Genomic DNA, 23,979 nt, shown 5'->3' with positions numbered 1-23,979 from the left:
GGGGTAGAAAGGGAGTGAGGAAAAACTAATTCTTAGTCAAAAAAACAGATTTCTTTTTGAGAGCAAGACAAATGAGGTAGCTAAGTTAGAGATTCAGTGAGAGTTTAGCAGGTGTACAGAAGTATATACACAGTACTGAAAATTGGAGACACCTGGAAAAAAAATTCTTTACCTTCTCAGTTGTAACTATTTGTAAGGTAGACTTGAGGCTAGCAATGGCAGCTTACTCCTCCTATAAGATAATGCCTAACTTGGAACAACTATGACAAAACTTAGAAAGCACACTTATCAAGTTAGACTGAGTTTTATAGTAATCAAACTATAAAGATAGGGCTTTTAAAATCTTTATGTTATATTCATATAAATCATGTATTCATTCATATAAATCTTTGTTTTATTCAACTAAAAATAAACCATGAATTCCCCATTTAGTTTTAATTAGATCTTTGTGTGTAATGGAAAATTTTGGATGTTTGAAATTGCAGCATTTCTACTACCTACAAAGAGATTGTAACATGAGTCAGTGCATTAACAACAAACATATAAAACAAACTCATAGCAACTGTTAGTCAGAATTGTACTAATTTCCTTCCAGCCAAGCAATAATCTCTGAGAATGAACCCATTTAAGTAGTAAAATTGTACTGGATGAATGTCAAAGATCATCTCTGGTCCATTCTGAGAGCATTTGCAGTTACTATAGCAGAAGTGGGTTCTGTGGCTGAGTTGGTTTTTGTTCCTTTTTATTTTTTTCTTTGCTTGTTGGTTTTATTTAATATCTGAAAGTGCCACTGGTGCCCTGCTGCCCAGGCATAATGTTTAAAGTTTTTCTTTGTTTTTTCAATTTATTCTTGGCTGAACAAGTTGGTGGCACCAACACCACACAACCTCTTCTGATTTTTATTTGTTGCTGGTGGTATTTGGTATTGTTTGTTGTTTTTGTTTTTTGTAAGCTATGCCTATGAAAAGCTCTGATTCTGTGTTGCCAGAATGCCTGTAGAAAGCTTTGTGACTGCTTTGGGTCAAATTTTATTTTCTCATAGGTGATGGTGTTTTTCTTCGGGTGGGGCAAAACTACACAGACAGCATACTAAGATAAGCCTGGGGTAAGTAACACCAAGAGTTGACATTTGTCACTTGCTTCTACCAAGAGGCAAAAAATGGTGTTTATGAGTCAGTGGTGAGAGCATGAGCATGTGCTTAAACAAAGCATTTTCTGAAGTATGCAATTTTCTGTTGTGGTGGCTTCTTTCACTAGCCTCTTCCTGTCTTCATACTGCTAAGCTTGTAGTAAACACTGTCACCCCTTCTGTAACATTTTATAAGCTCCTTTCCACTTCAGCATTAGGAAACTCAGCTCTTCTCTCTCCAGGTATTCCCAGTTGGTTCATAATGTCTCTCGTCATTCTCCTGTAATGGTAAGAAACTGTTCATTACTTCAGATCAAACTGTGCCTTTTAGGCTGGTTATAGCACTGTGAATGGTACTCCAGTGGCTTATTTGATTGATGAGTTGTAATAACTGCTTTTGGATCCCTTTGTTGTGACAATAGTTCTTCAGCTTCATCCATGTATAATAAATAGCCTAACAAACACATTATTTCATTTCTTTATTAAGTCATTAATTACACTGCAAGTTCTTTAACTGCATCAGAAGAGTTTCTGGATAAAACCAACTTACTGTCATCATGGTTGAATGCACTACTCTTACATGGACTACTTAGAAGTAAATTCTGTACACAACCAAACCTGCCCAACACCACCACAGTCTTTTCCCTTAACACTTATAGTCAAATCACATTTTATCTAAGCTGCAACCATTTGTTTGTTTTGGTTATAGAAAGATCAAACTGTTCTTTTAAATGCCTTTGTCATGGATTAAGAGAGAACGTATGAGCCACGTGTTGAAGTAACACAAAAGTTTATTTCCTTAAAAATGGATGAACCACAAAATTTTCCTGGGTTTCAATCAGTTTTAACAAAGAGAAAATATAGAGAATAGGGACAGTACAGTACAAACAGAACAGCTGTTTACATTTAAACACATGCCATTCAGCTAGTCAAAAATTATTCAGACACCACCATTTCAAAGGCATATTACTGACATATGGTGTCTGACATGTTTCCACAACTGAGTACACTGGCTTTGATGACAACCATGAAAATCACATTTTTCCATGTGAGCAGTTATCAGAGAAACAGGCAAATGAAGACTTAGCTTGGGGTTTTATATTACTGATTCTAAAGGACTGCCACAGCCAAGGTAAGTCTTCTGACTTTTCCAAACATAGGCCTCCTTTGCTTCTCAACCATTCCATACCCTGTTCCTCACCTCACAACGGGACCCCATGAACAGCAGAGCATAACCACTGCTGCTATTGAGCTGTTCTCCCAGAGGCAGGCAAGCAGACTCAATTAGTCACAACAGGCTATTCCCAGGGCTAGTCTCCAAACTGACAGCTTGAGATCCTTGGCATATGGCTTGCAGTTTCACAGTATATGGAAGGTTACTATTTTGTTATAGGAAAGCTAGGTATTAAAGCCTCTTGTGGAGCTGAGTCAGGTTAAGACAGGGCTAGATACTCAAGTATTCTTGCCCTGTCAGGACTTGAGGATATCTCAGTGGAAAAATGTTCTGGGGTGCTTTGCAAGCAAGAATCTTAAGCACCAACTTAGAGGTTGACAAAAAAAATCTCTCACCCCTCTAACTCATATGTGGGCTTAGAAGGGGTAATTGAGATCTTTGCTTTAGAATTCACTGCCCAAATTCTGTTTACATTCTCAAGGGGGCAGTTGCTCAGCTCAGAGCCTATCAGAGCAACAATAAAATAAGCAAAGGCGATACTAAGATTTACGCGGACACCAACTACGGAAGGCCAGGCTGTTGATAGAATGCTGTGCCAGCATACATAAATAAACAAACAATTCATTTATAAAAAAACTAAACATCTGCACAAAACTAAATTAGTGCAGTTGAACTCCCTTCTCCCACCACTTAATTCGCTTGTCCTAAATAAGTATTTTTCTCTATTAAATAGTAACGTACTTCTCCACTGGGATGTTTCTCCACTGGGATGTGCCTGAGTCTAGCAGTTCATTCATCATTTTAGGCCTTAAACACCAGTCAGCTGAGGAGTGTTTCCCTATGACTACACTAAAGTAGGAACATTTCCAAAGCATTATTCTTTCTCTGGCCCTTTTCAGAGTCTATTCCAGTACCCTTGCTGGGCTCACTGATGCCTGGACAAGGCTTTCAGCTGATAGCTGGCTCATATCCCACCACACTGGAGCACAGCAAGCAAGCTGTCCTCCCTCCATAGGGACACGAAGACTGTTGCTCAGCTCAAGGTGCTGAAGACACACTAACTGGCATTCAGTGTAAAAATTCCAAATCTTGCACTCAAACCTGCAATTCACTTTGTGTTTTCTGTACTTGAAGTCCCAAGCTTTCTCTTTTTAAGTAAAAATACTGTTAGCATGCATGGAATTTCCATGGTTTATTTTATCAGCCTGTGTTCTCCCTGGTGTGGAAAAGAAAGAAAAAAGAGCCATATATTTTCTTTTAGTCACCAGTTGGTCCTCCTTTAAGGACCTTGTAAGACATTTTTTTTGTGTATTGTTTCTCTGCATATGTGGGCAGCTTTACTACTTCATCCCCCTCAGGACCACTTAACAACATCAGCAAAGCAATTAAGTGTAGTTTTCAGGAAAATGCCAGAGGCATTACACTGTCTGGATGGGAGTCTCAACCCAATTATTTTCAGCTAGTTGTGAACTGTGGAAAGTGGACTTTACTTCATTATAACTTCAGTTCCCACTGATTAAAAGTCTAGTGTGTTACAGACAGTAAGGAAAAATGAAAACAATTAAACTTTCCGTCAATAAAATGGCTGCATATTCTTCAACATAGGGGTTTACTTCTCTCCAGAGAAGTGATTAAAATGAACTGATTGAACTATAATTTGATTGACTGAAGAGCCTCAATCCATTGCACTAAAGCTTAAATTCCATCTTATTGCTCTATTTAACTCTGAATATAAAAAAAATTACTGGCAGTCTCACAAACCTCTTATACAGTCATCCGGTTGAAATTTCTTACTATTCACAGGCTGTGGTAGATTCTGTTCCTTCTCTGCATGATTCACAACAGACTGATGTTGAAAAGTGGCGAAGACACCTAAGAAATGACATTGATATAGCTTTAAAATCTTCATCTTGCACCTATCACATAATCGTTTAGGGATTCTAAACAACTACAGAGAGTTGACCTAAGACAATGAAAAAGAATAATGTTCACGTTATCTACAGCTGCTGCAGCAGGAAAGTAACCTCCTCATGAAAACCACAGCCATGACGAAGCTTCCTACCACAGATCTGCCTTCAGCAAGGTGTGAAGTTGCCAGATGCACAGGTATGTATGCATACATACATGTGCCTCTTTCCTTCAAGGAGGTACTAAAGAAAGAGGCACATTTAGTCTGGTTTCAGTAGTAAATTGTGCTGGCTAAGAATCAAGATGCCTAGGTTCCCAGGCAAGCATCATTTTCTTTGCACTTGGGGCAAATTTCTACATCTATCATCTCTACAGATGATTAGCTGTCCTGCCAAATTCTGGGACTCCTGTTGCACTAACAAAAGCTAGTCAAAAAACAACAAGATACACATGCTTTCATTGACAAGCTCCTATGATACAGCAAATACCCAACTTAGCATTCACCGCTCTGAAAATTTAATTGAAATGACATTCCCCTTTAGAAGGTTGCCACTCTATTGTTTGACATTTTATTTCCCTATTTCTACTTCATATTTTGAACTAAAACAGCATTTAAAATGCAGCTGTACCGCAGTAAAATTGAATTGGAATATATTATAGCTTTAAATTAAATTATGTTGGTAATTAATTGAATGAGGCTGGGTAAGATGAGCAAATAAAGATGGGCAAAAAGCACTGGGTTAAATTCTTACATGCTTCCTTTCACAGGCAGCTCAAACTCCAAAGGAAGGCAGCAGATATTTTTCTACTAACATCAGCATGAACTGGGACACGTGGTCCTCGAGCTGTAGTATTTGTTACTGAGCTCAGCCAGAAGCGTGCAGACTGTGACTGGCCTGCACCGCTAGCTTCACAAGCCATAGATCTAATGCAAACAGTTCCAGCCCTTAGATACTGCCAATCCCAGCCTTACAGGGATTTCTGACCACACTCAAGGGTTACTAATTCACTATATTGTTTGGCTTTATTAAGCATGATTCATACCACAAGCATGACATTCTCTGTATTTGTTAGCCAGAAGCTACCAAGACTGCACTGGAGTCGCCAAGGGAACACTGCTGCAGGTAAAACGCTGCCTCTGTCTAACATAGAAGGTCCGCTTCTGACAAATTATGTAACTTAACTCTTAATAACTGCCTTGCATTACTGGCCTTTTCTTTTGTTTCTCCCTTCATTATGATTACCAAATACTATGTTATTCTCTACTTCACCTCAACATCTGTAACTTTGAATGACAGATACACAGTAACAGGAAAGGAGACAAGGGCAAATGCTCAACCACAAATTCCAAGGTGCCTTTGGAGACTGCAGGATGTTTGCTACATTCCCTGTTCCCAGTTTTATGTTACAAACACCAGAGGTACGTAAGGGCACCGAACAGCCTAAATGCCTATTTGAACCTTTCAGTTCTTACATAGACAGATACATTCTCACAATTTACAAACCCACCTTTGTCTGCATAACAGCTGCGTAAGAAGGAGCTGTGTTTGAAGTCATTTATATTTTATTTTCCTGTGGAACAAGAAACATTTTTGACAGCAAAAGGACAAGCCCCAAGCAAAGTAGCCTCAAGTCTTCTCTTTTTCTGAAATTAGGAAGTGGCATTTATTTGTCTTTCATGGTGCTCCTATAGCCATAGCAGCAAACAGCACATGGGCAGGGTTTCTTACCATGCTGACAGCATGGTCATGGGTAAGCTGAGCAGCACACAAACAATGTCAGCATTAGGGCAGGGTCTTCTTCCAAGTCCAACCTGTGAGAGGCAGGTGAAGGATGAACAGGCATTTCCTGACTCAAGCAATTGCTTAATATATCCCTCTCCATGAACAGCATCATCAACTGTATGGACAGGAACTTGCCAACACTTCACCAAACTACAATGAACATCAGGGGGGAAAAACAAAAAAGAACGATTCAAATGGGTTTGATGCACTTTCTGCATGTAGAATCAGCATTTTCTCTTTTCAAAATCAAGTTGATTTCAAATATCTGTAACAATGAAAATATATTAAAAATGCATTAGCCAGTAGATTTATGTTTGAAAGATGCCATTTTAATTACAGAGAGGTCATGATTCTCAGTTTTTGAGGAAATGTGATTACTGCAATTTCTTCATTGAGTTATAGCTTCACTTCTTAAGAAAACATTATTTAAAGGGCAGAGTGTTAGCCGTCTACACAAAACATAAGCAAACACTTGGATACACTCTTCCTAGCAACCAAGGTCTTTCATCAGAAAAGCAGCATATTTTTTGTTGATTAGTGTTGTTTCTTTTCTCCCCTGAACATTATATTGGGCAGTCCCTCAGCTAATTCATCAAATCCCTGGAATATACTTTCCAGTGAAAATGTAAGCCATTGACAAAGCCACCTCACAAAACCACCTCACTGTTCATGTGCTAAAAAAAATTAATTGAACTTTTTTTTTTTTGAAATCCATATTTGAATGCTTGTGTCATCACTATTTATGTTCGCACTGTGGCAGTGAGGCCACATTCTCAAAGTTCTGTGCATTCCTGACTTCCACTAACAGAAATACCAGGAGGTTAATTTTCATTACTAATCTTCTTCACATACACTGACCTGCTGTATGACTCCCTTAAATAAACAGTATTTTAAGAAATGCTGAATTTCTACAATTCTGACTGAGTAGAACCTAGAGATATAGAATACTTCCCTGAATGTTGGTCTGTCTTTTCATGCTGAGATAACTTTGATGTTGTTACTCAAGTAATGGTTATTGTGGATCTCCTAAGTACTTCACAGTATGCTGGAGATCCAATTAAAAAAAAAAAAAAAAAAAGAAACCCAACCCAGACCTGTTAAGTTAAATATTAAGTAAAAGTATGAGTGCACATTGATAAAGAAAAACAAAGACAGCCATTTTGAAAAGGTTTTTCCAACAGGCAGTGCCATTTCTTCCATGATAGGCCACCTCTTTTCTTCTAAGAAAAGAACTGTTTTAAACAGAATTTTCTGCTTCTGTATATTCTTTCTTTTCTTACCTAAGGGTTTACTCCTTTCTTTCTTTCTTGTAGGAGGGAGACCAATGGTTTTGTCGCCAACTCTTCAAGAAAATCAGAGGAGAGACTGGGAAATCTGTCTTCCATGGAAAAGAGGAAAGATGCGAAGGGACAGGATGTATCCTCCTTGACATAGTGTGGTCAAAGAGCCAGCTTCCTCACTTCTCCCTAAAGAGCTCTCAGACAACTGTCTAGAAAAGTGCACAGTCTCCCCAGCTGTTAACAGCAGGATATACTGCAGCACTCTAGACTGCTGCTGCCATGTCGCTTCTGTGCCTCCAGGGTCAGCTTAGTGTATTAAATTAACAGTTTTCCCAGGCAAGGCAAAATGTCTGTGAACAGAATGGTGCAGCATAATAATGGGATACAAGGGGAAGATACCTGCTGAAATATTAAATGTTTTGGTAAGAGCAGGAAACATTGACTTGATTCTGACTTACATGGCTTAGTGCCAAACACATGTTATCATGCAGAAGTCCCAGCACACTGTGTCTGTTTACCACCACTTAATATTTTTATAGCTCATTTTAGAATTCTTGCATTTTTTTTTTCACCCTTAATAATTTATGAGCTTAGAATTATCGATAATGGGAAGCTTCATTACAAGCTATCTGGAGGATTCTCATCTGACTCGTCCCATTACATTATTATTCCTAAACATGATTTATATTTGATAAGACATGAATGAACATCAATAAAATAATAATTAATGAACTATATCTTCATGGAAATACTAACAGCTTAAATACACAAGCAAATGCAGTGTGCGGTCTGCAGGTCAGATCTCTCTGAGAATATTTGTCTGTTTAGTGTTTAGAATATGATAATAAACCACAAAAATGTTTAATTTCTGTGGTCGTCAGCTAATTGTTGTGACAGTTGTGAACACTCCAAACTATGAACCTGTAAGGCAGAACTGCAAAGTAACAGTGTTCTATGTAGGTGAGCAGGTAATCTCAAAACACTACAAATGCTTAAGGGACTTCATGTTTCCATAAAACAAGATGTCGAAAGAATTTTGGTTTGGGTAGCTCTTTTTTTTCTTAACATCATCTATTGGATTGAAATGCTCTATTTCTCCATACAGAAAGTTAAAATAAACAATTTTAATGACTAAAACTTCTGCCTAAAAAAAAAAAACATTAAAATAGCCTAAAGTTCAACATGCTGTTTGGGTCTTCTGTTGTAACAAACTATCACTCCAAAGGACAAGCTTCACCAAATATTTGTATTCAGAAAAGTGACAATACTCCATCCCTGGGAATTTCAGCAAAGGTCCTTCATCCTATTGCACCTCACAGCTTTGCAGTAGTGCTTATCACTAATCAGGGACCACTTCCCTTTACATTTCCTTACCTTATACAAATCCCACATGAATCCTAATGGAGGAAGAGAAAGAACAGGAGTAAAAGTTTTTTCTGGATTTTTTTTTCCTTAATTTCTAGTTTTTATTTCTTGCTTTCCTTACTGTTCAAATTTCATCAGGGATTGAACAAGAGCTTTAGATGGACGAGGTGACCACATTGTCAGTATCATGCTTACCTTCCTCCCAGTTCATTAAGAAGCATTTAATCCTTGCTCCCTCAGACCCTCACTTATGTAGGATTTACACAAGGGCTTTAATTGCACATCTCTGGAAGAAAGCCAGAAGACATTATTGTCCTTCAATGACAGCTTGATTTTTTTAATATTCATTGAATCTCCTTTTCATCCATGACACGTGCCTTTTTTTAACTGTTTGTGTCCACTATTTGACTTCTCCATTACATGATCAGGGATTATAAGGGCAGCTGTCCCGTGGTATAAAGCAAGAGGACATGAACACATCACGGTCTCATTTGAAACTTTAATGTCCCTTGAGCTTGAGATGTTTACAGCTCTACAGAGACGTGCTATTCAAACCCCAGCTTAGAGAGGTTTCAGTTCAACTTTCTTAAAACATTAAGAGCTGAAGGAATGGTAAAGACATTCTGATTTGACCTTCTACATCACGTTTTTACTCAGTCACTCCCATCTTAATCCCCATGATATGCCTGAGTCAAACCCATCTTCCTGAAAGGCTTGATATCTTAATCTGTAAATGAAAACTCTATTATTCTACCACCACTTCACGCTAGCATTATTACCTCGCATTCCAAAGTACAATCGAGAAACCAGTTGAGCTTCTTGGTTTGTCACTCCCACCTCCAGCCAATGATTTTTACTTTCCTCTGCTGCTCAGTGGTTTGGTATTCCCTATTTTGGTCCCATGAGGGAGCTAGACACATTAGAGGTCTTAGCATTTCTACCATCCAGAAACATGCAAACAATAGAACACATACACGTACATCTCTAGTCTTCTTACCTTGAAGGACTCACCAGAATCCGAAACCAAGTACATCTGCTGTGTTCTCTTCCTCCTGAACAGATCCAAGTCCATTCCCTTCTGAGACGCTCTCTCAGAGAAATGATGAAAAGTTTAACATGGAAAGAATGTGCCCATAGCTTTGAGGAACAGCTCCATTTTTAAAGTGACCAGCTTACCACATATTTCATTTCCACCCACTTAACCACACAAATTTTAAAATAGTAATTTCTCTTTTTTAAACACATCCACTCTGGACTAGTTTCATCACCCTCATTCAGTCAAAATACTCACTAATTTTAATGAATATTTTTCTTGAGTAAGAAAGAATACAACCTTTCGTCTCTGAGCCTTCTTTACAACAGATTCTGTGAAAGTCAAAACAAACAACATACAGCAATTCACCTTTAGGTAGTGCAAAAACAGTCCCCAGAGTGATAGCTTTTAGTTCATCTCTAGTGAGAGCTGTATAAGCCGTAAGCTCTTCTATAAACACACCAATGAATAACAATCAGTCTCTTACTCCTCTCAGTCTCTCGTGTGACAGACCCTTAATTATGGCTATTAGATTATTACTTTCTCCAGAGAATCCTGTAAGGCAAAAGCAGTGTTCTTCTCCGGACATCAAAGACAGAATTAAGACCCTGCTTAGGAACGCTCCTCAGAAACAGCTGCTGTTCATTCCCACTAAAGAATGCCCTATTTGAGACAAAGGGCGCAGCTGCAGCTCGCTGCCTCCTACTCTGCATGAGGCACCCTGCAAAAATTGATACTCCGCTTTGAAAGAAAAGATGTCCTCCTAAAACACAGGGAAGCCCACCTCCTACTAAGCTCTGAAAAACTATTCAGATTTCTGTTATCTTATACAGATAACCTCTGTATCCTGCAAAGATCACCCATTCTCAGTAAGTTCTGGACCATTGAGGCTTGTGACACAACAGCACAAAAGCAGGAGCACAGATTATGACTGCGTAACAGAGAAAAAGGGAACTAGAAACCACCCACCTAAGGCACTGCACCACCAGCATCTGTTAGTGCACATATCTTCTTTTTATGTGTAATATTTATTGGTATCCTTCGGGGATAACTCTGCATGCTCCTGCAGTCAACTAGGAAGAATGTCTGTCCCCAGGGAGAGAACAACGGGGCAGAATCAAGGGTCAGGCTGACACCAAGCAACAAATGACTCCCGGACGCTTTATATGTAGGTAACACAAATCAATTCTTAAATAGTAATTACTAGAAAATTAAAGTAACTGCCTTTCAGGAGAATTTCTGGTTAATACTATTATCTTCTGTGGGCACAGCAGATGAGAATGTGTTATGATAACCTATGTGGTTTAGGCTCATTTTGGAATATTGTAGCAACTTATTGCTAGCCAACATCTTACAACAGCACCAACATAAAAAGTAATGTCTGGCAATTTATCAGTTCTTAATAAAACACTGCGCTTAGATGTTTAACTGTTGAAGCTGCTCTGGATTTTGATTCAGCTGTTTTTTGTCTGGGCTCAGCACTATGGCTCATCCCTGTTTTTTCCTGGCTCCTTCAGGATTTGACAGTTCCAAATTCTTACTTGATTGGACTTAAAAATAAATAAAACTTAGGAACTGCTTATGCAGCACTGCCCCTATCTGTCCCCAGCCTGTGTGTGAAATTAACATTGGTTCAAAATGCTGGAAATGCAAATTTGCACACTAAGAGCATAGGTTCCAGGATGAACATCACACTACCTGTGAATTCCACAACCTAAATGAATACTGTCACTCAATTGAGTGAAAGCCAGGTAGCCTGCATGTGCCAAGCAGGTAAAGTATTTTCACGTGAAACACATTTGTAAAGGTAAGTTCTTTCAGAGTTGCACAGACACATGGTTACTAAGCAAAAGATAAGTACATTTAAAATGACTCTGCCAAAAATTGAACTGGTTCCATGCTTCTAAGGCACGACTGCATTTGAAGCAGAATACATCACACATCACAATTGTCAAGAGCTGTCATAAGCCATTATGATATACAAAAGACACGATCCTCAGTTACACCCTTAGACAATGGGCAACACTTCTTTGTGAATGCTTCTCTGTCCAAATATCTCTTGCCTGCATGCATCGGATACTCTGTGAGATACATCCTTCAGCTGTGGGAGCTCAGCACCTTTCCACCAATTTAAGTCAAATAATTGGGATTGCTAAAGATAGCTCTCGTCATTCTGAGCTCTCAAAAGTGTTCTGAAATGGGACATTTAAACTATTTACTATAATTCTTGTTGCAGTTTAAAAGCTGCACAATATTTTTGATGAAGCTTTGTGATTCCAGAGATCCACTGTCTAAATGAAGATCTGCTGGGAAAAGAAAAAATAGCTGATTTGTCACAAAAATCAATCTTCCACTGCCCAATTCCATTCTTAATGAATGAGACAATTCAGAAACCTATGGGAACATGCTTTATTGATTCATTCACAAGTCAGTAAAACCCACTGCCTAGGCTCCCTCCAATAAGGCAAACCACACAGTGCTTCAAGTGTACTGAATTGCAGGAAAAGCCGATGACTCCACATCTGTTCTGCTGGAAGTCCAGTGAGACTACACATAGCCAATAAATCTAAAGCAGCACACCACTAGGTTAATGATAAATGTGTGGAGAAGACAAAGAGACTTGCATTTCCTCTTTATTATCCCTTCAGTTGAGCCACTGCCTTATCTGTAATTTATTTACCCAGGACAGTTGGGCCCAGATGCATACCTGTTTTTTTTCACTGAAGTACTTGTTTTTCTCCATTTTGCAGATGGATTAAATAAGCCAGGAGGAGGCCAACCTACATGTGTGAGGTCACACAGAGAACTGTAATCTACACTGCAGTAGATGCCTGAATCCATTCAAGTTCAAGACCTAATTTGGCATAAAGCTAGTGTGTAGCTGTACTGCACTGTATATTTTATAAACATATCTTTCAATAATCTCCTGTGCTTCTCATGAAAGCAATAACAAGCAGTAAGAACAGCTGAGTCTGTATTGGGCAAGCTTTCCTATTAAATTCCAGCAATACATCTCAGCTGTGACCTGTAGCAATTTGGGTAACCTAATAAGGCTGACTGTCCCATAAGAATCAGGGATGATACACTGTCTACCCGCAAGATATGAGGAAGTACAAGAGAGCAACTTTACAGCAAGGATCACCTAGCAGAGCAAAAGTGAACCTAAAGAATAGGTCTAAGAAAATACAGTAAGAGAAAACACATTACTGACAACAGAAAATTTGTTTATATAGTCCGAAAGATACTTGCCACCATTTCAGCATTCATTTCCAGCTCAAAACATCACATCTGCATGCCCTGTTTAGCGGAGTATGCTACACTGAGACTTCAAACAGGGCTTTCTGGTAACTTATAGTTAGTACAGTTATTCCAGTGCACGTTACCAGAAGTTGGGCATTTTGTCAGATTTCAGTCTTCTGCCTTATGATGCAATAGCATTTAAAGAACTCCTCTTAAAACCATTCTAATATATTTGCTTCGTTTACATGTGCGTTTAGTAAGTGTGCACAGGTCCAGTCAGGCATATATTAGTCTCTACTTCAAAACTCACCTGTTCAGCTGTGTTATGATTTCCGTCCCCTAGTGGTTCTAGTACAAACTTATCTACAGAATGGCTTCAGAAAGTGGTCTCTGCTCTCATATCTGCTGGGTAAATAAAGCAACAAGCAATTTAGCAGAGTACAGAACAATTAAACAATTTCTATGCACTTCAATGTTTTCCCCTAATTCTAAAAAAAAATCAACCAAAAACTTCAATATAAAATTCACTTTTCCTTTAGAGATGTCTCTCAGCAGGGTAGTGCTCATAGCCGCATTGTCACTGTGTGTTCAAAGCCATCAGTATTCAGTGTGCTAAGAAGCGACACCGAATTCTGCAATCAGAACTACAAAGTTTCGAAAAGATTTCAGAATTTATGTGAATATAAATAGCTGTACTGAATGTTTCAAAGATTGAAAACATTGTAGAGATTTACATTTCAGCCTGTTTTGACAGATAAACAGACAAAAATATATTTTGGAAAGGAGCAGTAAGATTTCCACTGTAACACTTCCCATAATTAGATCGTAAGAGACACTGAAATATTTACATTCACTGTACTGAAGGCTTATGTCTCAATTCTGCTTACTACTTGAGCTCCTGAAAAGCACCTAATTGTCTAACCTTAACATACAGCACTGTGAACCTCAAGCTTTCTGCAGATGTTCATACCCACCATCACTTATACCATCGTCTTTCCCACCCATCCTTATTGTTTAGTGGAGAGATTGACATTTTTCAAATGTTTTCTTCTGAAACAGAAGCTAATGTTGCTTAATGTTAAGCATTAATACACATATCAAACTAAAAACGTTGATGAAACTTTCCTCTGAAAGGAAATGTAATTGGAAAGATGCTTTTTCTAACAGTGCTTCCTGTCCTTCACTCCAAATGAAGGAAATGTTTTTTTATTGTTTTGTGTTCTCTCTTAGTATGGCATAATTTGAGTTCCAAATCCCCCAAGAGTTCTGTGACCAACCTCCAGTGTGTTTCCAGGTCAGAGCTGAAGACGACACAGACAGGGGGTACAGAAGAAAAGTCTCAGAACCTCTTGCTTCAAATCCATCACTTTCACAGAGGGAAAAAAAAGGCAGCAAAGTGCTCCTCTTTTAGAGGCGAACCAGCCTTAGTGGGAACCCCTCAAACAACCCAGGACAACTGAAAATGGGCACTCCTGAAATCAAGGGGAGAGGATGGCTTTCCCAGAGAACTTCTGCACGGAGATCTGACTTCTGAATTTCTCGGATTTCTTAAATGAAAATCTTACACCAGGAATTCAAACAATACAGCCTGTGATGTTCGGCTGGTGCTCAGGGCTCAGCGAAATCCCTGGGCTGTGTTCCTGGACTTCTCCCACCCCCACGCTACAAAGATTCCCAGCCAGCTCTCCTGCCAGCCAAGTTCCTGGTGCTTTGGTCTGAACATTGGTTAATCTTCCCCACGCTGGCCGGTTCCATTGCTCTTAAAGAAATACCATCCAATCTCAATCCCAGTGTTCACCAACCACTTTATTCTCACTTTTACATTTTATACTTTTTATAATCACTTCTTCCGAGTAATACTAATTAGTGGAACAGGTGTCATTAAACTAATGAAGTCTATAAAAAGGAAAACCAGTACCCTTCCATACGTACGTAGATGATGCACCTTCCAACATTAAAGCTCTGATTTGCAACCTGAAAGAATTCTCTGCTGCTTTTGTACAACGAGCTTAAGTTTTACCTTATTTGTTGTTGCCTGTTTAATCAAGGTCTTCCATGGTACAAATGTGATCACCATTATGCTAATAACTGCATTAGACATGCAAATATATAAACATTTGTGTGCCAAATTATTAAGTTTCTGTCTATAGTGTTATGCCCCTATTTACTATCTATATTTTATGTCTTATGGATTTCCAAACATTTAGATTTATATCAGTGCTGTCACATATCTGCAAGCAAAGACAGTTTTATGAGCACTAAAAAAGCTGCAACACACAGACACTAAATACTAATGACATAAATGGTATCCACTAATGGTCTCTATTTTTATTACAATGCAAAACTTCAATATATTGCAATTACCACTGCTCTCAGACTGAGCCATACACGGCATATAATGCCAGCTTCCAGCTCTACAGCAAAAATGGCATTATTTGTTGCATATAGTTCAGCCCCGTACTGCAGATGTTGACTGAACACTCAAGTCAGCAGTTGCAGCTAAAATTCACTCTATTTACTGAGTCTTACTGTTAACTAATACCCTAAATTGTCAGATATGCCAATGCATTAGACATTTTTCAAAGCCTACTGCACTAATAGCATGTAAGCGTAGCACGTCTTGTTGTACCTGTCAACAGCCCAGTAATTTTGCAAAGGTAAAACATGTCAAAAAATGAAATTATCTTTCTATGCTTCTGTCTTAAAAAATCTTCAGCAAGAGATTTTTCCAAAATACTTCAATACGAAAGTGCATTTGACAAAGCTTATTCTCTTGTAAATGAGCTCTGTTTTAGCTTTTTAATGATAAATGTTACGTTCTTTGTTCATAATTAGAAGAGTCTCTCCTTTTACAGCAGCTATCAAAGAGCGAAAAACTTGTTCTTCAGGTTTCAAGACAGTGGAAACCATGCCTCAGTTACATCCATAAAACTGGGTGAAAAAGGAATATGGCAAAATCTCTTACAAACAGTTGGGAGGAAACAAAACTGATTTCATCTACGCATTTTACTTGCCAGAAACTTTCACCAAAATGGAGTGCTAAGGCCTTCTTGTACATGTTTATCTGACATAAAACAAGCCTGGTTACTCCTTTCCATTGACTTCAGCTGAGAATAACCTCCAGTAGGCTGGAAGCTTGTTAGAAGCAGCAGTCATTTTTCCTATTTCCATGCAGCTGGGTACTCTTTAACACAAGGAAAACACTGGAGACAAAGTAGGTGTCAGACTTAGTAGCATTTTACATGCATTTTCTGACACAAAGCAGACAACAGAAACGTGCACACAAAATATTTCCCTTCAAGGACCAGCTAGAGACAACAACAAAACCTAGTAAATCAGTATGGTTATTATAGTTATCATATATTTCCAAATGATACTTGCCTTTAAAAATGCAATGGAATTATTACTGTTAACTTTAACTGTGATAAACCACTCCACTGGAAGTTAGTATTTTCCTATAATGTTCTCACTGGGCTTGCATAAATCTAAGCATACATGACTGACTATAGAAGAATGACTGATGCGAAATCCATAAAATAATATCTAGAGCTTCCAACTGAGAATACTGATATGGTATTCCTTATTTTTCCCATCATATTTTCTCTGACAATAATATTGAATATAACAAGTGCTTCCTAATGTAATCTGAACCCACCTCAGTGTTCCAATCTTTTGACCGAATAGATTTCTATCAGTGATCCTAGTTAACTGCCTCTGTTTGCAGTTACAACAACAACAAAATTCCAACTGAAAATTCAGTGACAGTTAAATTTCAGAAAATAGGATTTCTCAAAAGAGCAAATACATTGATTTAAGTAATTGGTCAAAAACACAGGTTTTCAATGTAAGTAAATATTTTAATTCATTTTCTCAACCGGAATTGAAAATTATGGCTCATTTTCTCAATTCCAAATGTTGGTTCTCTTCATTTGCAATCCTCCTAACATACCATAAGAGTTGAAACATTCTGATCGACTTCAGTAACATCAAAATGGAGAATTTAAGTACAGGAAAAGCATTTTATTTTCTAATGAATTCCTTTCTAAGGAAATTTCTGGGTAAATATAAGCTATTTTGAGGTTTATTTTTGGACGTTATAAAACTTTGTCTTTCACAAACTCTGTTGTTCACCAAAGTTCCCTCTCCTTGCTTAACAATTACTTTGCACAAAAGGAAAAAGCTCTTTTATGAACACCATGGACAAAATCTGAAGCATATCAGTTTGAAAGACGACATTGACTTTAAGTTTCTAATTTAATGCCTCCGAAAGAAAAGCAGCAATAGACCACAGATCTGCTAATGCCAGATCAACAAAAGCCTTACCCACTTTTTTGTTGCTTTCCTTTTTTCCCCTTAAGTTGGTCACAGGTTTGCCAGAGCAGCTCTCTATGCAGCAAGGCCTGGTGCCATCCCCCCATTAGGGAACGTGGCACTTGGATCCCTCACTTTCCACCTGGCTGCACACAGTGCTCCTTCACTGAAATTACAATAAAGTACCAATGGAAACCAACAAGAGCCTTTCTTACACTTCACTGGATGGTCAGTCAAGCCCTAAATTAAAAGCCACTTGCCTCACTTACTTGCCTAGAATATTTGACAACAGATGTTTTTGGTTTTTGGTTTTTTTTCCACATGTAAACTTCAACTACCTTAAGAAGTGCATTCTAAGAAAATCAGTTGCCCACATTCACATGCCCTCCAAAGGGGCTGAGGCAGAATATTTACACCTAAGGAAACAGATTCTAAGGTTTCTCCTTCTTGTAACAATTCAATAAAACAGCTCTACAATAATATCTGGAAGATTTAGACTCTTGTTTTGTAACCCTGCAAATGAATATCTCCAACCTTTGAAAGAAATTGCAGTACGAATGTCAGTTTTATTCCAGAGTTGTGTCTGAGCAGACTATTAGCAGAATACTGATAAATACTACGATAGCTATTCTTCCCCCCCCCCCCCCCCTTCTGCTTTTATGCCACTGCCAATACCTGTCCTTCCCAGGTGCTTTCAGCTGATGCCTGTCTCATAACTCTCCAGCTAACAGCATTAGAAGAAAAAGAAATTAAGCTCAAATAAAACTGCCAGGTAGAATTCAACATTATGAGATTATGGACTGAATTGTTTTCTGAAGTAGGCACATATATGCACAGTTACACCACTCATGACCTACAAAGGACTTACATGATAAAGGTTAATCACTATAAGATATATATATTTTTTAAAGGGTAAATATACTGAAGCTGATCATTTTTCCTCTTCTGGTAGTTCTACAGTGTTTAATGGCAAGTAATAATTAAGTTTGTCTTCTCCATACCTTTCCTGAGGTCTACATTTGTAGCATCCTACTCTGCTCCATGTCTGCATACAGTCAATAGGTATGACCAAATCATTCAAAACATGCATGTTGTCAGCAGGACAACAAGCAGGCAGTCTTAGGCACACAGTTGCATCTTCACAGTTCTAAACATTTGCACTTTTGTAGTAAGTTTGCAAACATAAGGAGCTGCAAGCACAACTGTCCCATGAGTAACAATAAATCACTGAAATGATGGAAAAGAACACTCAGTATAAAGACTACATAATATTTATGAAGAAATTTGAAAAGTAATTGCAAGCCATGCAAGTAAGAAAAGATAAGTACTCAGTTGTAATGCCAGCTTAAAATAGCAGCATAGAATTGTTTATGTGCCTTTGTGAAACAAATGGGTGAAGCCTAACACATCACAGAATAGTTAGTCGTGCTATAATTTATGCCATATATTCATCTTCAAACCACAGTCATATATTTCTCTGGAGCAACTGCCATCACTATCAGAAACAATCAGCGCCTTAAACGGCTCTTTCAAGGCAGCTGAACAACAAAGTGTCAGAGAAGAAATAAGGTTTTTGCTCCCAGAAGTAACATCGTTTGAGAGTTTAAAGGAAGCACCTATATTCCAGAGCAGCTCATAAGGCTGTAACTCATGTTCCATTTTATTCAAGAAAATGTATTTTGTATCGCTCTTACAGAATGATGGTTACTAAAAAATAATGCATGTATCGAGAGAAACAAAAATCTCTTTTTCTCATAGAAATCTAAATATATTTGGGAAGGAGCAGAAACTTCTAGATGTTTGTCCAATCTAACACAATCCAACATAGCAACATTTTGTTTGAAAGGCTCTAACACGTCCATAGTGACCATAACAGGTCTACTGGGTAATAAATCGACTTGCACAAATGGAACTTATGAATAACTAACGTTCGCTCGTTGCCAAAAGCAGCATTGGCAGAAGAGTAAAGATGAGCAATCTTGGGAATACGTTATAATAAAATTAACAGCAGAACTTCAAGTAAGTACAGTGTGTGTGAATATATGTGTTGAGCAGGAGACCCAAGGAAAAAATAGCAATTTCCAGGAATGCTGAGTCGGCTGCGGCTCTGTTGGTTGGAAGCCTGGGCACCAACAGATGTCAGAGGAAATCCCACGTATCGGCCCACCAAAAGAGATCTGACTTGTGGGGAGTTCAGTGCACAAACAAAAGGCTATAAATCTATTAAAACACTATTAGAAGACTGAAAAAGAACTAGCAGTACTAATGGCTGAATGTCAGTGAATGCCAGAAGCGCTAGAAATTAGAAGGGTGCAGTAGTCATGGTGAAGCAGGTATCAAAAGATGAAAGGAAATCCAGGTAGACCTAGGAAGGCAGAGAAAATTGTCAAATGATACATAAAGCAGCAGCTAATGGAAAAATGGGAGTGGCAGTTAGGACAGAAGAAATAAAAAGAAGCTAGAACATTTATCAGGAGGTCTATGTAAGGTGATTTGGAAATACGTCTCGATATCTGTAAAAAGCAAGGATTTCTCTTCAACTATTTTCTCTTATTTTCACCTACACACAGTTTCAAGGACCGCCAGTTTTGGAGATTACATCACATGCACATCAGTTTTCCAACATACCAAAACATGACTTTCTGACCTTTCCTGAAGAATAAGAGATATGTCTATATAATTCAGTCTGATTCACTTAATTCCTAATCTGTCATTGCAACAAATATCTAAAAGATACAGAGCACAACTATTTCAAAGAGTGAACAGAGTAAACAGACCTGCTGATATGGTACATGAACAACTTTAATGACCGCGCAGACTCACCTAGAAACTGGGAGATCTTTAAACCTGCTCTCATCGCTTTCTAACTGCCCCCCCTGTGGAAGCACAGCCATGTTCCTACATAGGTGAAGCACATGCAGAGATGGAAACGGCTGCTAAGCAGCACTAAGTGAGAATGCTCCTTCTGCTCAAGTTCTGTCACCAGAACTTCCCCCTTCCACACATCCATCTCTTCTCTGTGGTGGCTAATGCCAATATTCTCACACTTCCCAGATGGAAAACAGCTAATGAGGATCTTAGAACATTGGCAGTAGTGATTCGGAATTTCACACAGTGCTTGATGAATGCCCTGCTTACCAGATACAACCTCAGGAAAACCTCTAGTTGATTTCCTCATCCTGTCTTGCTCGTATTCATGCTGCAGAAATGGCATTTGAGCTTCTCTACTTCCCATCCCCACCTTTAAAACCACGGGCAAAGAGAACAAGCCAGCACTGAGCCAGTGAAGCTCTAATCAGAGTCCACTAGCTGGCATCTGCTTACTTCCTACAGTCAGTCTTTCCAGTCTGTGACCACAGCTAACAAGACATTCCCTGCTAAGGCCAGCTTTCACCAGTACCTTTTTCACTGCTCTTTCATATTAACCATTGTACAGTCAACAAATACAGTTATCAGAGTGGCGTGGTTAGGATTATACAACTTGTATAATTAGAAAGATTACTGTGGTGGAAAGAGATGATCAAAAATAAATGAAATGCTCACCCATGTCCTAGGCTCGCAGTAGAAAACCCTAAAGGGAGCAAACTCCATAAAGAGACTTCACCAGTGGCAGTCAACCTTAAATGAGGTCTAAGAGAGGTGCAGCCAGGCTCCACCCCTTCCAGTCACACAGCTGAATTGCCTTCATCTGTGCTCCCAGGGCTGACTCAGTGCTTGCCTCAATGATGATCAATCAGTAGTTCAGGCCATGATTCAACAGTTCCCATACAACCATAAACTCCAAATATCTGAGGCTTCTAACTATGGGAACGAACCAGAACAGGCTTTAAAGGCATCTGCAACATGAAGGTTAAGAGCTAGGGATTTCTTCACATAGCTATGCACTAAGAAACTAAATTAAATGCAACAGTAAAGCAGAGCTGAACTTTCAAATGCACCCCCTCCACTTGATACGGCTCTCCTTCGTAATGAAGATAGTGCTCAAAAACATAAAACCTAACTAGCTGGTATAAACTAACTTTACATAAGCAGTTATGACCTAAACAAAGTTTGAAGAGTACACAGCCTCTGGGTACTCTTGCCCCAGTAAGACATTCCGAGTTTAAATTTAGATTTTTATTGCCCTTGGAATGCTGAGATAAACTTTTAGTCCCACCGGTGCAACTCCAGGAAGAGACTATATTAAATTTTGCTGTTCGTGAGGGAGCGAGCCTTCCTTCTATTCATTACCAGGCATGCAAGCCAGGTAATAAAGCTGAGCTGTTTTTATTGTATACAATGTGCACCTTATTATGGCTAGCAGAACTCTGCAGGAGCAGTTGCTATTTCCAGGTGGTATCCCATCAGCTGGGAATTACACCAGGGGTCTGGAAACACAGACCTGACACACACTGGGGCCTTTCAGGGTGTGTTCAGACTGCATTCTCTGCTTCCCAGCCCTGAGACAGTTACCTCTGATCTCACTGCTGCTGTGGAAGAACGCTGGGAAGTAACCGAAATACGAATGTATCAGCCTGCTGAGGTGGCACTGTGACAATACAACAGCTAAATTAAACACCTGAGTTTTGAAAAGACAAACCAAGGACCTGTTATTTGACAAGGAAAAAAGGTCCCAAATGCCCTAATATTAGTAACATGCATTAGTCTGAAGTGCCCAACGTTTTATGAGCAAAACAAAATAAGTAGTTATTGCTAGGTCCAAGTGAATCTGAATCAGGAATAACCTGAAATACCAATTGAAGCAGAAATCCAGTTTCGTCTGTGGTTTCAGTTAACTGGGAACATGAAGCAGCAACCTTGTCTCACAAGTTGCAAGGAAAGATTAATTCACTTCATTGCATTTTGAGTCTTTTTAAACTAGAAGCAGCATTCCTTATTTCAGCTGTAACAATCCATAACATTGCACAGGCCTTAGGCAGAATGTTTAAGGAAACTGTTTTATTATGCAATGAAGTAGCAATTCCTACACATGAGAACTGATGCAAATCATTATTTGACTCAATAAGATAAACTCAAAAAGCAACATACTCAAAGTTACACAGATTCTAATAACCTGAAAGCAGTTTTCAAGGCAAATAATGGAGTCATCCCTGTGACAAAAGAAACAAATGCTGTGTTATTTCTGGCTGTAACTTGTCATTATCTCATTGATGTCCTCTCATCAAAATCTCATGCAGTTCCACTTTTATTTCAAGCAAACCATCCTCAGCCTTCAAGGCACTGTGCTCATGCCACAGGCTGATGCTCTCCACTGGTGGCAGAAACATTTCCTTTCTGAGAAAACAGACAGAAGTTATCCAGATCTTGATCCTGCTAATAGCAGCTGGAGTTGGTAGGAAACGCAGTGCTAAGAATGGAGCACACAGCACCTTACTGATGTCGTTCTCTATTTCATTATTTGCTTTTCAAGTGGTATGGAAATGAAGCCCTATGGTTTTAATCATGTTCATTAAAGGAGAAGAGATGCTGCGATCTCAATTCTGACATATTTACTAACTTTAAAGGAGAATCTGGGGTTTACTTTGTCCATGTTTTGACTGAAGGAAATTAAGATTTACAGTTTGGACTTCTTGTTGTTATTTGAAGACAGAGGAGGTTTGATGAGAAAGCTGCAGGGCTGTTTGTTTATTTTTTTAAACACTGTCTCTGTAATACAGTCAAATTGACTGTGCTCTGATCCCTTTTACCCAGAGGAAAGTTTGTGATTATTTTTTCCTTTCTGCACACAATATGAATCAGAATTCCTTAACATCCCCTACCTCTTCAGTTCCTAACCTACTCAGAACTGGCTTGGGTGAGCTTCCCTTCTGCTGGTTTGGGGGACTTCCTCCATCTTCTGGCCTCACTTTTGAGCCTTTCCGAAGTTGTTTCCTCCCAGAACAGCTCTGATTTGTGATTCTGATTTGCGTTCCTCACTCTGGCCCTTCCTCCCCTTCTACAGTGTTTTGAAGTTAAATAGTGCTTTTGATTTCATTAAGTTGCTTTTTCCTTATAACTCCTGCAGCTGTCTCTTCTTTCTGCTTTCACAGATATTGATAACATTATGAATTACATTATACTGTGCAGTAAAGCTCAGAAATAATTGAAACTCACTGCCATTTTCTTCCAGTTTTTGCAAAGGGTTGAGACTCCCTGGGAATTTATTTAAAACTCTGCTTTAATCCTCCTGCAGGACTGATGTTTCCTTTCAGAAAAGGAGGACACTGCTCCAGCCAGAAGAAATGACATAGCATGAGGAAAAGAGGAAAAAAGTCCTGAGTCATGAAAGCAAAGAAAAAAATGCAGCTGAAATAGAATTGAGAGACGATTAAACTCCACAAAGTGCAAGGGACAGAAAAGTAGGATGGAGCTCTAATTGAAAGGAAATTGAGGACTGACTCTACATAAGAACTAGGCAGATCAAGAAGGAGCAGGAATCTGGCCAAGGGAGAGCTGAACTACAGAACAACTCTCACCTTCCAGCTCAGCTCATTACCCACCCTCTGTCTTCTGTTCCCACTGAGAGCCTGGGACCCTTCTGACAAAACGTTCTCTGGCCACAATCAGTCCAGGAGCTCAGGAGCAGAGCCTCCAGGACAGGAGTTGTTCTAAGGTCAAAATAGCACTAGCAGGGTGCAGTAGTGGATCTGTGCTGTCCTCAGAGCAGGGGCAAATACCCAAACTCCAAGGGACACCAAGGGACACCAGTCACTTCTTGTTCCCACGTCGTGGAGAAGAGGGAAGAACTGTACCTAAATTTGCAAGCTGACATACTT

General features: G+C 39.0%; 2 protein-coding genes and 1 long non-coding RNA gene across 26 annotated transcripts in view; 2 read left to right on the top strand and 1 right to left on the bottom strand.

Annotated features, from left to right (window-relative positions):
• The window catches only part of LOC116243885 (uncharacterized), a 211,591-nt gene extending 202,998 nt beyond the window's left edge, over positions 1-8,593 (top strand). For both annotated transcript variants that reach the window (XM_090149955.1, XM_090149956.1), the window contains 6 exons: positions 1,043-1,105; positions 1,372-1,417; positions 4,307-4,409; positions 5,286-5,335; positions 5,510-5,631; positions 7,309-8,593. In XM_090149955.1, the coding sequence (XP_090006081.1) occupies positions 1,415-1,417; positions 4,307-4,409; positions 5,286-5,335; positions 5,510-5,631; positions 7,309-7,429 (399 nt within the window). In that variant the 5' untranslated portion in view covers positions 1,043-1,105; positions 1,372-1,414 and the 3' untranslated portion in view covers positions 7,430-8,593. The remainder of the gene's footprint in view (positions 1-1,042; positions 1,106-1,371; positions 1,418-4,306; positions 4,410-5,285; positions 5,336-5,509; positions 5,632-7,308) is intronic.
• Positions 1,326-23,979, bottom strand: part of LOC116243621 (plasmanylethanolamine desaturase 1-like) — a 161,151-nt gene continuing 138,497 nt past the window's right edge. For 14 of the 23 annotated variants that reach the window (XR_016470904.1, XR_016470903.1, XR_016470897.1 and 11 more), the window contains 8 exons: positions 13,224-13,315; positions 10,643-10,759; positions 9,638-10,005; positions 8,836-8,926; positions 5,942-6,024; positions 5,721-5,856; positions 4,065-4,175; positions 1,326-1,409 (listed from right to left, as the gene is read on the bottom strand). The gene's annotated coding sequence lies outside the window, so the exon portion shown is untranslated. Of the gene's footprint in view, positions 1,410-1,436; positions 3,520-4,064; positions 4,176-5,720; positions 5,857-5,941; positions 6,025-7,279; positions 7,370-8,835; positions 8,927-9,637; positions 10,006-10,642; positions 10,760-13,223; positions 13,316-23,979 lie in introns of those variants that run through there. The other 9 variants (XM_090149960.1, XM_090149958.1, XM_090149959.1 and 6 more) reach the window with 7 other exon arrangements.
• Positions 10,753-14,214, top strand: LOC149916132 (uncharacterized). Its single transcript, XR_016470917.1, has 3 exons — positions 10,753-10,841; positions 12,424-12,546; positions 14,144-14,214. It is a non-coding gene; the product is annotated as an uncharacterized LOC149916132 (long non-coding RNA).

This window comes from Phasianus colchicus, chromosome 13 (genome assembly GCF_987193195.1).
Source record: "Phasianus colchicus chromosome 13, bPhaCol1.hap1.1, whole genome shotgun sequence".
Classification (NCBI taxonomy): domain Eukaryota; kingdom Metazoa; phylum Chordata; class Aves; order Galliformes; family Phasianidae; genus Phasianus; species Phasianus colchicus.
The sequence above is the reverse complement of the archived record's forward strand: the minus strand, read 5'-3'. Positions and strand labels throughout refer to the sequence as shown.